General features: G+C 43.5%; 1 protein-coding gene across 1 annotated transcript in view; it reads right to left on the bottom strand.

Moving 5' to 3' along the window:
• The window catches only part of PRR5L (proline rich 5 like), a 68594-nt gene that overhangs the window by 25166 nt on the left and 29799 nt on the right, over positions 1-13629 (bottom strand). Inside the window, exon 4 of the mRNA XM_006908037.3 lies at positions 7344-7392. Within this exon, the coding sequence (XP_006908099.1) occupies positions 7344-7392 (49 nt within the window). The remainder of the gene's footprint in view (positions 1-7343; positions 7393-13629) is intronic.

Here is a 13629-nt window from a genome sequence, read left to right as displayed (position 1 = left end):
AGGAAGACAGGATAGCATTTTAGCTAAGAATTAGACTTGGTAGCTCACAGACTTGGGTTCAAGCCCCAACTCTGCTGCTTACTAATTGTGTCATCTTGAGCAGCACTTTATTTTTCTTAATACCCCATTTTCTCATCTAAAAATCTATAATAATAATAATAATAATAATAAAATAATAATACCAAGGTACTAACAGCTATCATTTGTTGACTGCTCACTATGTACCCAGCACTTTGCATATGTTATCTCATCTAGTAACCACATCAACCTTTTGAAGGAGGTACCAGGATTATACTTAGATTACTAAGAAAACAGGCTCAGAGAGGTTAAGTAACATGCCTGTAGTCACACAGCCAATAAGTGTTCTAACAACGATTGAAATCCAGACCTACCCAGCAGAAGGGTTAGTGCTTTTAGCCATAGTGCTCTCCCACTCTGTCAACTGGAGAGGTTTCTTAGGTCCTTGCCCACTGGGGAAAGTAGATGAGATCCATTTCACGTTCACAGACACTGCGGGCAGCTGGCTTGGCAATCTCAGACCATGTAACCGGGTTCTACCACCAAGCTTCCATCCAGCTGGGTCATTTCTGCTGCCCAATCTAGCTACCAGCTTCTCAACTTGCACCTCTCCAAAAGTACTTTTCCGGAGCCTTCTCTCCACTATCCGCGGTCAGTATCTAGCAAGTAAATACCTTGCTCCTAGGCAGATTCTATTCCCAAATGAGACATTCGTTCCTGCCCCAGAGGGGTACGGCAGCATGTCTGCCTGCCCACCAAGGACTTGTATGAACCAACAACTCCAGGCAATTGTCTCCAGGGAAATCAGTGTCTACAAAGGTTCCTGTTGTTGGCACCGAGCCAGGGATGAAAATCACGGGCCACCTCCATTTTTTTCCCCTCTGTGACTTTGAAAGTACAATCATCATTTCTAAGAACGTCTGCATTTCCTGTGAACTTGGATGCCTTCCTGGATGAGCAACAAAAAGTCTTATAAACACAACTCACCCCCAGGCCCAGAGAGTCCCTAATAAACTGGTCCTGGTATACGTGTGGGGGTGTGATGAGACCAGAGAGAAATCCCCAGATGGAGAATGAAGAAGACTGGAAACTTGGTATGAATGCTAATTCTTCAGTTAGCACCATCTCAGTCATAATTAAACGGTGAACATCAGCTTTTTAAAAGTTACTTTACAAGGTAGCAAGAAAATGGTCCATGTCTCTTGCTGGACTCCCTTCCACCCACACCTCTCCTCCCTTCAAAAAAAAGAAAAACACTGAATCTCTCTCCTCTAGGGGTTTTCAGGGGATATCTTAAGGGCATTTTAACATTTAAAGTAGAATCCAAAAATTTTCCTCTGTGGCCAGATGGCCAGGGTTTGATCTGTGTTCTACCTTTTACCAGCTATATGATCTTGGATAACCTCTTTTCTCTGAGCTTCAGTTACAGTATCTGCAGAAATGGTATTAAGAAAACCTTTCCCATGGGCTGTCAGGAGGAATAAATGACAGCACAGGAAAAATGCTCGGAGCGATTCTCTGACTTGAGTGTGCATCAGAACCATGGAGGACTCGCTGAAACAAACCGCTAGGCCCCAACCCCACAGTTTCTGATTCAGTTAGTCTGAGGTGGGGTCTGAGAATCCGCTTTTCTGACACGTTTCTGGGTAATGGTGAAGATGCTGGTTTGGGGACCATACTTTGAAAGCTGCCGACTGAGAACAATGCCTGGCACGTAAATGCTCCAAAGTGTTAGTCACTATTACTGTTATCCTTATTTTAGTACTCCTTCTAGCTTTTAAACCACCTCAGAAAAAGCTGTCCTGTTACTTTTCATGTCTAACAAATATTTCTCAGCCCTCCCCACTCAGTCTTTACTTCTCGTGGCCACCGAGCTGCTGCATGTTTACATTTATTTGAATACCACGTTTCAAGCCTCTACCCTACCTTCCAGCCCTCCCCCAGGGGCCGTAAACCTGGCTCCTGGATTCCTTGCCTAGTCTATAGGAAATCACCCAATTTCATACATAATGGGTTCCTGAAAACATGTACTAATGTGGAACAACATGCTTCCCGGATATAAGGAGGTGTTCTGTTCCCATAATGCTAAGGATTATAAAATCCCTAATTAACCTCATCTTTGGGTGATGTATGCTCAGCATTTTGTACCTACATGTTCCCTCTTTAACAACTGAATGTGCAATAATAACCTAAGTCCAATGAGGCTAAAGATTTGCCATTTCGGCATGCCTATGGATTTTCATCTTTATCTCAATTATATTAAGCCTTATGGTTATCAATTTCAAGACTGATTTCTCCATTTATCTTCATAAAATCTGAGAAAGGTACAATAAAAATATTCAAATAATTGTATAAAATTGCCAGGGAGATTCAGTGTGGCAAAGCCGCTGAAAGGTAACTGCTTGGCTGGCGAGCAGCCCCACAGACCGTAGCCTGAAAAATCCAGGGGTCCTGCTCGCAGCCCCCAGACAAGTCCCACCCTGTTCCCACCCCTCACAATGGCCAAGGGATGCTTCTAGGCCACTACAATGTTTACAAACCCCACAATGCCTTTCTTCCGACTACTGGCCAAATCCAAAATACAACCTCTAAATGACCTTCTCTCCAAAGTCCATCATCCTTTACCCTCTTTTTGTCTTTTCCCAGCCTCACTTGTTCGAAGCCGCGATTTGATTTTCAAAGCAGAGTATATATGGATTGCCCCTTGCTACTGTCTGTTCACCGAATTATCCCTTTTCCCATTGCAGGGATTCCACTCGTTTTAGAAGCCTTCCTGGGCTGGTCAAAGCAGAGCACGAAGTTTTCTCCTCTACTTAATTTGGATTTGGAAAGTGCAAAAAAAATGTCCCCCACTCTTTATCATCTCTCTACCCAACTTCCTCTGGATTCTTACAAGTCTCATCTTTGTCCCTACAAAATATATTTATTCTGGGCTTGTTTTTACCATCCATTCAGATCTTCAGCTAACACTGCGCTGTGTGTTACCCGTATGGATGCATCTGTATCTCTGCACTGTCTTTAATTTCAAACTCCATGGTGACCAGGACACTTTCACGGTCTCCTCCTTTGGCTTTCTGCCGTATGTCATAAGCATAATGAATCTTCTTTGATAACGATGAGCTAAGGGGATACTGACCTCCTGGGACTCTCAAAGATACGAACGACTAATGGGAGTATTTATATCAAACACTACCAGGCCATCCATGACCTATTGGCAATCATGGTGACTGATCTCCCCTTTTTCTAAGTACTAGCTTGTTCAGAACCATTGACTATAGACTGAGTTTCTGCATCAAGCAAAACTCTAGTTCCAACCAAAAGGAATTTAACTTTCTGGGCTCGGGGAAAAGATTTTAACAAACACAATGCAGCCAGCAGATGCAGAAGGACAGAAAGTGCAACCCCTCCTACACCCCGGCTGTGAACCACCAAGAGACTTAATTAGGCGACAGAAAAATGCAGAGCATTTCATATCATCAGTTTCCAAAGTTATAAGGAACCAATTATCCCTCAGAGCTGTCCGCCAGGATAATAGAGTTCCTCTTAGAAACCCCAATTTTCCTTCCGGGCACGATTCAAAACAGACAGAGGGAAAAGAAAAATCAGTGCTGGAAATATCAAAGATTTTTCCGGCCAGTGTCTTACAGAAATCTCTCTGTGCTTCTGCGGATCAAACGGCCTGTCTCCTCTGTGTGCAGACACGAGATAAGCACTGTTTTCTCCTGCTCATCCCGTGCCCTCACCTCAGGGCATTTTCATTATTTTTCAATGAAGATATTCTTTCTGTGAGTCTTTCTTTAAAGCTGCAAAAAGAACGTGTTCGCCTTCAAAAGCAGACCCCGAGATGGCTTTACAAACTCTGGGTGGTATCGGGTTGGGGGTCTGGGAGGAGACAGACTTCGTTGCTGAATGCAGATGGCGGGAGGCCACTGTCTGACCCTCTCCCTCATTTGAGAAGCCCAGTGCCGAGCGGTCCATTCATGACCTTGTCTAACAACCACGTCCACGGCTTTGGGGTCTTACCTGTCCACCCTGAGTTCTGTTCCTCACTTGTCCCCAGACCGTCTTCCCTCTTCCCTGCAGGAGGAATGTACTTTTTGGAACCCACTGACTTTCCTTCTTGAAACTCCATCTGGTAGTTGAATGTGAAGGCTGGTTTCTATGAGCCTTCCCTCCTGGATTTCCTGTTCGTGTGGATAGTTTGTTTGTGGATAGGTTTTTTTTTTTTTTCACACAGCTTTGGAACCAGCCCATTTTCAAATAACGCCTACCTAGCACGGGGCTTTCCAAACCCGAGTTTCTCTCCAACTACCTTCACAATGTGGCCATAGGCAGGGCCACCTACACTATTATTCTTTGCATACTATTTTTTCTTAAATCGATCTAATTTTTGGAACACTAATATTTAAAAATGAAACTATAGCAACATCATTTGCCATAAATAAAATGCACCTCAATGATGAACTCAATGCAAACGAAAAGGTGTTATGAAATCCTAATTAGACAGAGTTCCCAGCTGGAGACACTAAGTTTGCTCTCTGCCTAGTCTTGCAGAAGTGTGAAGGACAGTGGCACAAACCGAGACTCTCCCTGGCACAAACAGAAGCACTAAAGGAAAATAAGGAAGGGAAACACTTTCTAACCACAAGGTTTAACTTTGGGGGGTGAACACAAAATGCAATATGCATTAAGACGCATTATTGAATTATATACTTGAAACCTATATAATTTCATTAACCAATGTCACCCCAATACATTTAGTTAAAAAAATTACCACAAGGGCTAATGTTTTCATGTACCACCTAAGATTTCTCACATTATCTATGGACAACCCCTCTCTCACCCCTAAGAAGGTTTATTGGGTGTCTATTATGTACCAGGTACTTTCTAAGGACTAAAGAACCACACATATTAAAAAAAAAAAAAAAAAAAGGCTTTGCACTGACATGAAACTTAAAATCTTCATTCAATCTAGGACAGTTTTCTCTCCAGTCTAGCACCTTAAGCTAAGAAAAAACCCAAGTTTGAAATTATGAAAACCAGTTCCCAAGCCACACCCTCAGAGACTCAATATTCACCAAGTAGTTTCTCTGATTAAGCTCTCAGTAGAAAATGGCATGCAGTTATTAGTTGTTAAGTGTCTGGCATACTTTGCAAGCAGCATTAACCACTCCAAAAACCTCAGGGCCTCTCAGGTAAACAAGTCCCCACCCAAATGCCCTTCCCCACCCATCCTAAGGGTAGCCCCCAATGCCAAAAGACAACTGACATTTAAAACCTTATTGAAACCACACCAAACCCTGTCTATTTTAAATGTCAACGAGGAAGGCAGCTGGGCAGTCAGGCTTCTCCAAGACTGATTGAAAAACCACTTCTCTGTAGCTGCATTTAAAAATCAATCATTAGAGGCAGCAAGAGAAGGAAGTGAGGACAAGACTAACCTTTGAATCAAGGGCAACTGAAATGATTCACATTTGTGACTAATTATCTCTTTCTTAATCTTTCTGTTCATCTCTCCCTGGACAGGAGCTTTCTTTCAACCAGCTGAATTCCAGGCTTCTGTAGGGTCTTGTTTTGTCCACATTTAAGTGGTTGTTTTCGCGCGTGCGTGCGTGCGTGTGTGTGTGTGTGCGCGCGCGTGCGTTGTGTTAATGGTGTGTGTAAGTGTGTTTTAAATGACTGACATTTGTCATTCTTCTAAAGTGCCTATAAAAGTTTAAGCTTCCTAGATCATGTAAAGAAAAAAACTATGAAGATGCCAGTATTGTTTTTATAACCTAAAAATTCTTTATACTGTCTTAAAAGTATGTTCTCCTTGGATACAGAATAATACCACCAACCTGAAACCGAGATATTATGTATTTTTATGTTACTTTTTCATTAAAAGAGGTAGATTACACTTCAGAGTAACAAACATGCATATATATATATAAATTTAATGAACACATCACTTTCTTACTCTGTGCTAGTCACTGTTCTAAGCACTTTACAAATAATAAGTTATTTAGTGCTCACAGCAACCCTATAACCCCTATTTTTACAGAATAGGAAACTAAAATACAAAGGTAAAGCAACTTGCTCAAGGTCACACAGCTAGTTAAGTGGCTATGGTGGCAGTTGAACCTATGTAGTCTGACTATGAGGACCACACTCTTGACCACTATCCTGTGCTCACTCTTGCGCACACACACTATGTGCTAAGTACTTTACATGTGTCATTTCATGTAAACCATACAATGACCTATAATGTAGGTCATATTTTTATTACCATTTTATAGATGGGGAAACCAAAGCACAGAGAGGTGAAAGGAGATTGTCCAAGACCACTCAGCTAGAGAGTGAAAAGCGGGCACTGACGTCACTAAGGTGTTATATAACACCTCCCTACGCCCTCCCCCCATATGCCTTTGGACAGAGTCAGCAAGGCAGCTTTGTCAGCGGGTTAGAAACCGTCCTCTAATTAAACCTGGAACCTTGAACTCATTTGCCTCATAACAATAGTGTTTAGGCAAGAGGAATGTTAGATCATCTGATACAATTCTATCTTTAACAGAACAGACCAAAAGGCTATGGACAAGAAATAACTTGGCTAAAGGGTACATATAATTATATCAATTATATACCATGCATTCATAGAGGTGAGAGAGAATGTTGCTAGAGAAGCAGTTTTCAAAGTGTGGTTTAGGGTCCCCTGGGGGATCCACCAGACCTTTTCCACATGGTCAAAACCATTCCCTTAATGACCCCAGATTGTAATTTACCTTGCGTCCTCCATGAGTGTTCTGTGGAGTTTTCCAGAAATGACATGACGTGTGATATCACAACAGATTGAATGGGAAGCATATATGAGGACTTAGCTATCATTCCAAGAAGCCAGATCATGCAGAGGTTTTGCAAACATATAAAACAATGCCACTCTTCTATTTTTTTTATTCCGAAAGTTATTTTTAATAAAAATGTTGTTTATGCTAACATATAACAGGTTTATTACTAAAATGAATTAAGACATCTTGTAAAGTTTCTCAGGTTTAATTTCTAATATGGTGAAGATAGAGATAATCCAAATAAGATATAATTTTTAAGAGCAGAAAGGTGTCCTGAGACCAAAAAGCCTGTCGAAGCCTACAATCTCCATAAGGACAGGGACCACACTTGCCTTCTGCTCCTCGGTGGCCACTGCAGCGCAGTGCCTAGCACATCATAGGAACTGGGTATACATCATTTTAAATGTGGAAGGAATGTCCAGGTGTATAGCATCAGCCATCCCTTTAGATATCTGTCCCCACATGCACGGTAATGATGATGCTCAGAACCACATGGCTTACCTGGAAATAGTCTGTAATGAACGACCCAAGTTCACTCTTCAGCAGCCGCCTGGGGAGAGAGAAACATCTGTCAAGCAGCCCTCGATGGTACAGCTCCTGGTGTCCAGTTCACGGACACATGACGATGATGGAGTGCTGACCAACGGCACAGGGACTGAGGCCAGGCCTCAGAAGGGTGCACTTTCCTCGGCCCTGGTAATACCCCTCCACCAATCTTATTGGGAATCAGGGTGATGGAAATCCTAGAGGGGGATCCACTCCTTAATTAATTCTACAAAGACAACCCTCTCAACAGGGCAGCCACCAGAGATCCTAATTCCAAAAGAGTGGTAGAGGCAGACCAGGGCACCTGGTTTCATGTGAAGCCAAAAAAAACAAAAACAAACAAACGAGAAAAAGCAAGGAAGAGAAAGACCATAATTTTGTAATCCCTTACATTTGCAGACTTTATGGTTTAAAATGCATTTCTCACACATTCTTTAACCAAAGATTATAAAGTATATGTGTATTGGGGGGCAATTATTATCCTTTCTATGCAGATAAAAAAATTGAAGCTGAGAGACATTCCCTGAGTCAGTCAGTTAAGATTCAAACCCAGAGACCTTCTGCAAATTCAACATCTTTTCCCGTAACCCCACCCCGTCTCTCCTCCAAATCCATCACAGATATTCAATTTGGTACCATGGTTTGGGTGGTCTTACCACCCACCCCCAAGGGACTGAGGCAGTGCTCCAAAGGGGACCACAATGGAGAGAACAGAGTTTGTTTGCCTGGATCGACAGTTACTGTCTCTTAGGTGCTAGAGGCTGTCCTAGTATAAGGTGCACATAAGTGAATGAGACAGATGAGGAGGCCTCTGTTCTCATGGAGCCTCTACTCTTGGGGGGAAGGGTATGGATAGACAGCATGTCGATAGATACTCACAGGATAAGTTCAAAGAGTCTTAAGTGCTAAAAAAAAGAAAAATTAAAAATAAGGATTTGGGCACCAGATCTCTCTTCTCCCTGTGACAAATCACAGCACCATCCATTCTGCTCTTTCTTTAATTTGACCCAAAGATGAGGGAGCTAAAAACAAGAATAACTGGTTCCCAGATCCAATGAGTCCCCTGGGGAGTACACTCTTCGTGACTTTGAATAATTTCCTTTACTCATCTCACCAGCCATGGTTATTACGGAGCAAAACACTTCAGCTTCTGACAATGCCTGCTGAGTATTAACTGCCCCCCAAAAATGTGTTCCCACATGTTGCTGTAGGATAAGTAGGAAGTTACAGCAAGATATCATTCTCTGCAGAACAGACATGATAGGATTGAGACAGGAAGAGACATCCATGATCTAAATTTCTGTACCAGAAAGAGCCCTAGAGAGCTGCACACACGTGTTGAGCAAGGAAAATACCTTCCTTTTCTTGCGACAGAAGATGTGTCTGTGGTGGGTACCACGTTTTGAGATCCAATTCAATGGCAGGCTCCTGGAAGTCCACCCCATCAGTATAACCCGGCGGTTCCCCCAGATGTGTGCATGTCTGACAGAGATAGAAGACTTCATCAGCCACTGGACCAAGAATGAGTAGGGCATTGGGGCTTTTTGAGTCTAGAGGCTTCTCTCAGAAAAGAAACAGAAACCCAGTGGCAGCCCCCAGACGGAGGCTGCTTCTGCTGCTGGAGGAAAAACACCTCCCAACAAAGTCTTCATGGCCATTGGGAAGTCTCAAAACCAGAGGTGAAGAAACCAAGCTTCATCAAAAAGTGGAAAAACTAATCTCTTCCATGAGCCGCTTCAAATAGTTTCCCCAGCGTATCTTGGGTACTCATGACACTGAGGGACTCTGAGGGACTCACACAGCTTTAGGACCAAGTTATGGATCTGGTGACCTGAGGAACCTACTGGGAAAATACTGCTCATGAAGAAGCTTCAGGTAAAATGGAAAGAGAAAGAGGTCAGTGGTAAGGTCAGACTTCAAGGTCAAGAACTATGGAGATCCTCCTGGAACAAGGTGGAGGAGGGATCTACAAGTGTAGCGATTGTTAAGTGGGGTAGGACATGATTACACAGGTGGTTATTGCCCAGGGACATTTCACAGTGGCACTCTGAGAGTGGCACTCGATCCTACCCAACTGAAGAATCCAAGAGCTCTCCTCTCCTACCTCTCAGGAAGGGTGGAAAGGCTGAGGGGAAAGGTGTGGCACCCTTACAATACAGCCAGAGCTGCAGCAAGCCACAGCCACGGCCAGAAGTCTGCGGAGTGTTACGGGAAGACTAAGCTTGAGGTAGAAACCGGCTTGATAAAGGAGCAGAGGCTAATGACCGAACTTGATGCAACTGACCAAACAAAAGCATGAAAAAAAGGACTCTGAAGCTAGAAGCAGCCACACCTGGGGTGGCGAGATGGTGATGGATGACAATCAAGCAGGAAAACACAGAGATGCTTCCACCTCAATGACATGGTGAGCCTCGTCTCTTACTGAAAAGGGACCAGACACAGGTGTGGGAATCTGCTTCACATACTTCGGATGTAGTGAACTATAACCAGGTTTGGTAAGAAAACCATACATTTGTCCTTTTATCAAGTCCCGAGTTCAAAACCCTCTCCACTAGGTGTCGTCACATAGAATTATCTGAACAGAGTTGATCCGAACTGATCATTTAAGTCATTATTCTCTGGTCCTGGGTGGGCAAATCAGTAATCTCCTCTGTCCCTAACAAAATCCTGTCTTATTTCTGTCTGAGCACGTTTGGAGTTGGATAAGGTCAGTGGGAGGGAAAGTGTAGTTTTTGCTGCAGCGAAATACAGGAATTAACATAAATGTGCATCAATAAAGTGCTCATAGAAAAATTATGGTTCATTTAGACAATGGAATTCTATGCAACTGTAAGAAAACAAAAAGAATGATATAAATGTCTAGCCACTATGCTGTACACTTGAAAATAATATAAAAATACTTTCAACTGTAACTTAAAAAAAACAAAAGGAAATGAAGTACCTAAGGATTGCTATGAAAAAATCTAAATGAAGTAAAAAGAAAAATGCAAGATGCAGAACAGTGTACATAACATGCTACCTTGTAAAGAAGAGAAAAAAATACACTTTTATTTACACAATATTAACAAATTCATCTGTCAAATCTATTCTCACCTGCTGTTCTGTAACAGCCATATGATTTGGTTCCCAGGAGGCCCTTGGAACTGACACATATAGTACCCTGATTTTTAAACACATGCAACGCACACACACTTTAAAAATTATACATTTAAAGGCACTGGGTTTTGTCTCCTCCTCTCTATCTCCCCAAGTAAGAGATTGGAGAAGTTCGTAGCTGCTGCTGGAAACGAGGGAGGCCAACAAAACCCCAGCGTGAACTTTATTCCCTGAAGTTAGGAGACACTGGCCTGCAGCTGTCGTACCACCTGGTCAGACCTCAGACTTTGTATAACGTGTTGAGGACCCCCAGCTGCTTTTTCATAAATATTCCTCATATAGGCATAAAGAAGAATAGACAATAAACTATTGCTATATTATCTTTGTGGGGGCAAATGGGAACTGGGTTTCTGGGGTACAGGAAAGGGTGATTCTTCATTGTATTATCTCATTATATATTTAAAAGTTTCGTATGCTGTGGCCACAATCCTATTTTAAGCTATTTTAAAAATTGTTTTTAATAAATCACCACCACCACCAAGGTTACCTGGATGGCTTGAAGCTGATAAGACGTTGTGGGAGTATCTGAAGCAGGTCATCCTGGGGTATCAGAGAATCCTACAAGCCTGAGAACCTGCCAACCCAAAACCCTCTCAGGCTGGTTACCTGAGAATTTACCTCAGAGAGGGAAGAGGCGAGGAGAGGCCAGAGCTGGCCAAGCCCACCTGAGAACAGACTGCGGCTGAGTCATATTGTAAAATCCTCCTTCTACTTCTGTAATGCTCTGTGTTTATTCTGCCTGCACTTGGCGTACAAGGAAAGGGTACTTCTGAAAAACTCTACCTTTCTCCCCTGGTCTTAGCTGAACTGAGAGAAGAGGGATTTTTCTACCCCTCTGTCTTGATGCACCACCTCCAAGGGGAACTGGGCAGTGAGTTCCCTCCAAAAAAGCAAAGAGCGACTGACAGAGAATAAAGACCCTGTGAATTAATTCATCGAATCACAGCCCTATACTAAAAACTTGTGATGTGTTAGACATGGTGCTAGCTGCTAGAGGAAAAGGATGAAACAGAGCTCAGACGATGACTTCTTCCCATGGGGGCCATTGTCTCAGGAGGCACAGGAGCACCGTCTTCTCCAAAAACTGGGAGTAAAAGTAGCTAGGCACTGGAGATATGCAGACCAAAATTCACAGAGGGACAACTCACCCTGCAACGTTCCTCTTTAAGTTTGTGGGTTTAGCTTGTAAAGCACAAGGAAGAGAAAAGCAGGAGAAACACAACAGAATTAGAAAGCCTGTGGTTTGTGGCTCCCAAGATGTGAATAGATGATAATCCTGATTCCCACGACCTAGGACGTGTGTTCACAGAAGCCTAGGATCCCATAGCCTCCCTTCCACTCTTTCATCCTTACTTCAGGGTTCTTCCCAAGAAATAGGAAAATAATGACTTACTAGAGCAAAGATAGATAGATAGATAGAGAGATAGAGAGATAGATAGAAAGAAAGAAAGATAGATAGATAAGATTAGATTAGATAGATAGATGATAGAGAGATAGATGGATAGATAGAAGAAACACATAACAAATTGCTCTTAGGATGGGGGCAGATTTTCTTTTTTCCTGTTAAGGTTTACTGAGCACTTACTCAGTAGCAGGCACTGTTGTCAACAACATGCATGTGTTTCTTCATCTACACCTAACTCGAAACGATAAGGTAGTACTATATCTCCACTTTTCATACTGAAGGAAATGAACCCTCAAGGTTACTGAGGAGGACATGCAACAAGCACATGACAAAGAGGAGCCTCACTGAGTGCAAGGGTCTGGAGGCAGCTGCCTGGGTCTGTCTGACATCTGACTGTGATGCTTAGTAGCTGCTGTGAGTGGTAACCTTTCCAAGTTTACTTTACAGGTGAGTCCCTCATACCTATTTCCTCAGGTGGAATCTGGGGATAATAAGATACCAATCCCATAGGATTATTCCAAGAGCTAAAGGTGTTAATCCTAGAACGATCAGTTCCTAGAACAGTGCCTGGCACACGGCAAGGCTCAGCAAGTGTCAGTTACTATGATTCTACCCGGGTTGTCTGACCCTGAAGCCCGCACTCCGCTAAGAACTCCACTCTAAGCTTCTTGGCATCTTCTTAAAAGTACCACCAGTCCAGCATTGAACATGGCATTATGAAAGACCCTGGTGAAACTCATGAAGGGGGCCATAGAGTAAGACCACAGCACCCTGATAAAAGGTGGAGGTTAAGACGACAGAGGCAGGGCTTGGGGGAAAGGTTGCAAGGACTTGAAGGAAGACTGTGATGGAAGTAATAGTCCAGCTGAAGAGCTCCCGCCCGCTTCGTCTGTTTCACATATTGGACCTCCATGCCAGGTTTCATTTGAAAGCGAATCTGCTGCTAATCACCACCTTCAGCAATGGCAACAGCCATTGAACTAGGAGAAGGAAGCCGGGACCTGAGAGGAACGGGAAGGGAACACTTGTGTGGGACTCAACTCAAAAGGGAAATGGGGTATGAAGTTCAGTCAGAAGCCAAAAGAGCCATAATAGAAAAAAATGGGGAAGCAGTCACTGCTCTGTAGTATCTCAGCCCCTCTCCCTCCCAGGCTGACCGGGTGAGCCACCACCCCAGATGACAGGATTTCCTGTTATTACACAGACCCATCATCTCGCCCCTCACCATCTTGTCGACTCAACTTCCCACTTCTGTGGGCCTGAAGCTCAAGAAGGCACTGCAGGAGCTGGAGTCTAGCTGGTTGAGAGGCACAGGGATGATAGGAATGGCAGAAATGACATAGAGAAATCACCTCGGACACGAGCCGCAATGTCCTTTGTACAGGGAAAGACCCAACGCAGCAAAACCTCAAAGGATGATGAAGTGGCCTGGAGACAGGTGCCGCAGAGCTAACGTTTAGCCAGCATGAGTCGGGACAGCCTATCAGTGCTGTTAAATATTTCTGTGCCATTTGGCAGTTAAGGGCTGCTCCAAGTACCCAGACCCTCTGCCCTGACCCTGTGGTAGCATCCTGCCAGACTTCCTCACAATCCAGGAACAGCAGGGGGCCTTTGGGACCAAGTGTCTGATGCTGTAGCTGGTCAGTACCTGCCCAACCTGATTGTTAAACCCTCCAAAGA

The sequence above is a fragment of the Pteropus alecto genome, unplaced genomic scaffold (genome assembly GCF_000325575.1).
Source record: "Pteropus alecto unplaced genomic scaffold, ASM32557v1 scaffold71, whole genome shotgun sequence".
NCBI lineage: Eukaryota > Metazoa > Chordata > Mammalia > Chiroptera > Pteropodidae > Pteropus > Pteropus alecto.
This window is presented reverse-complemented; position numbering and strand designations above follow the sequence as displayed.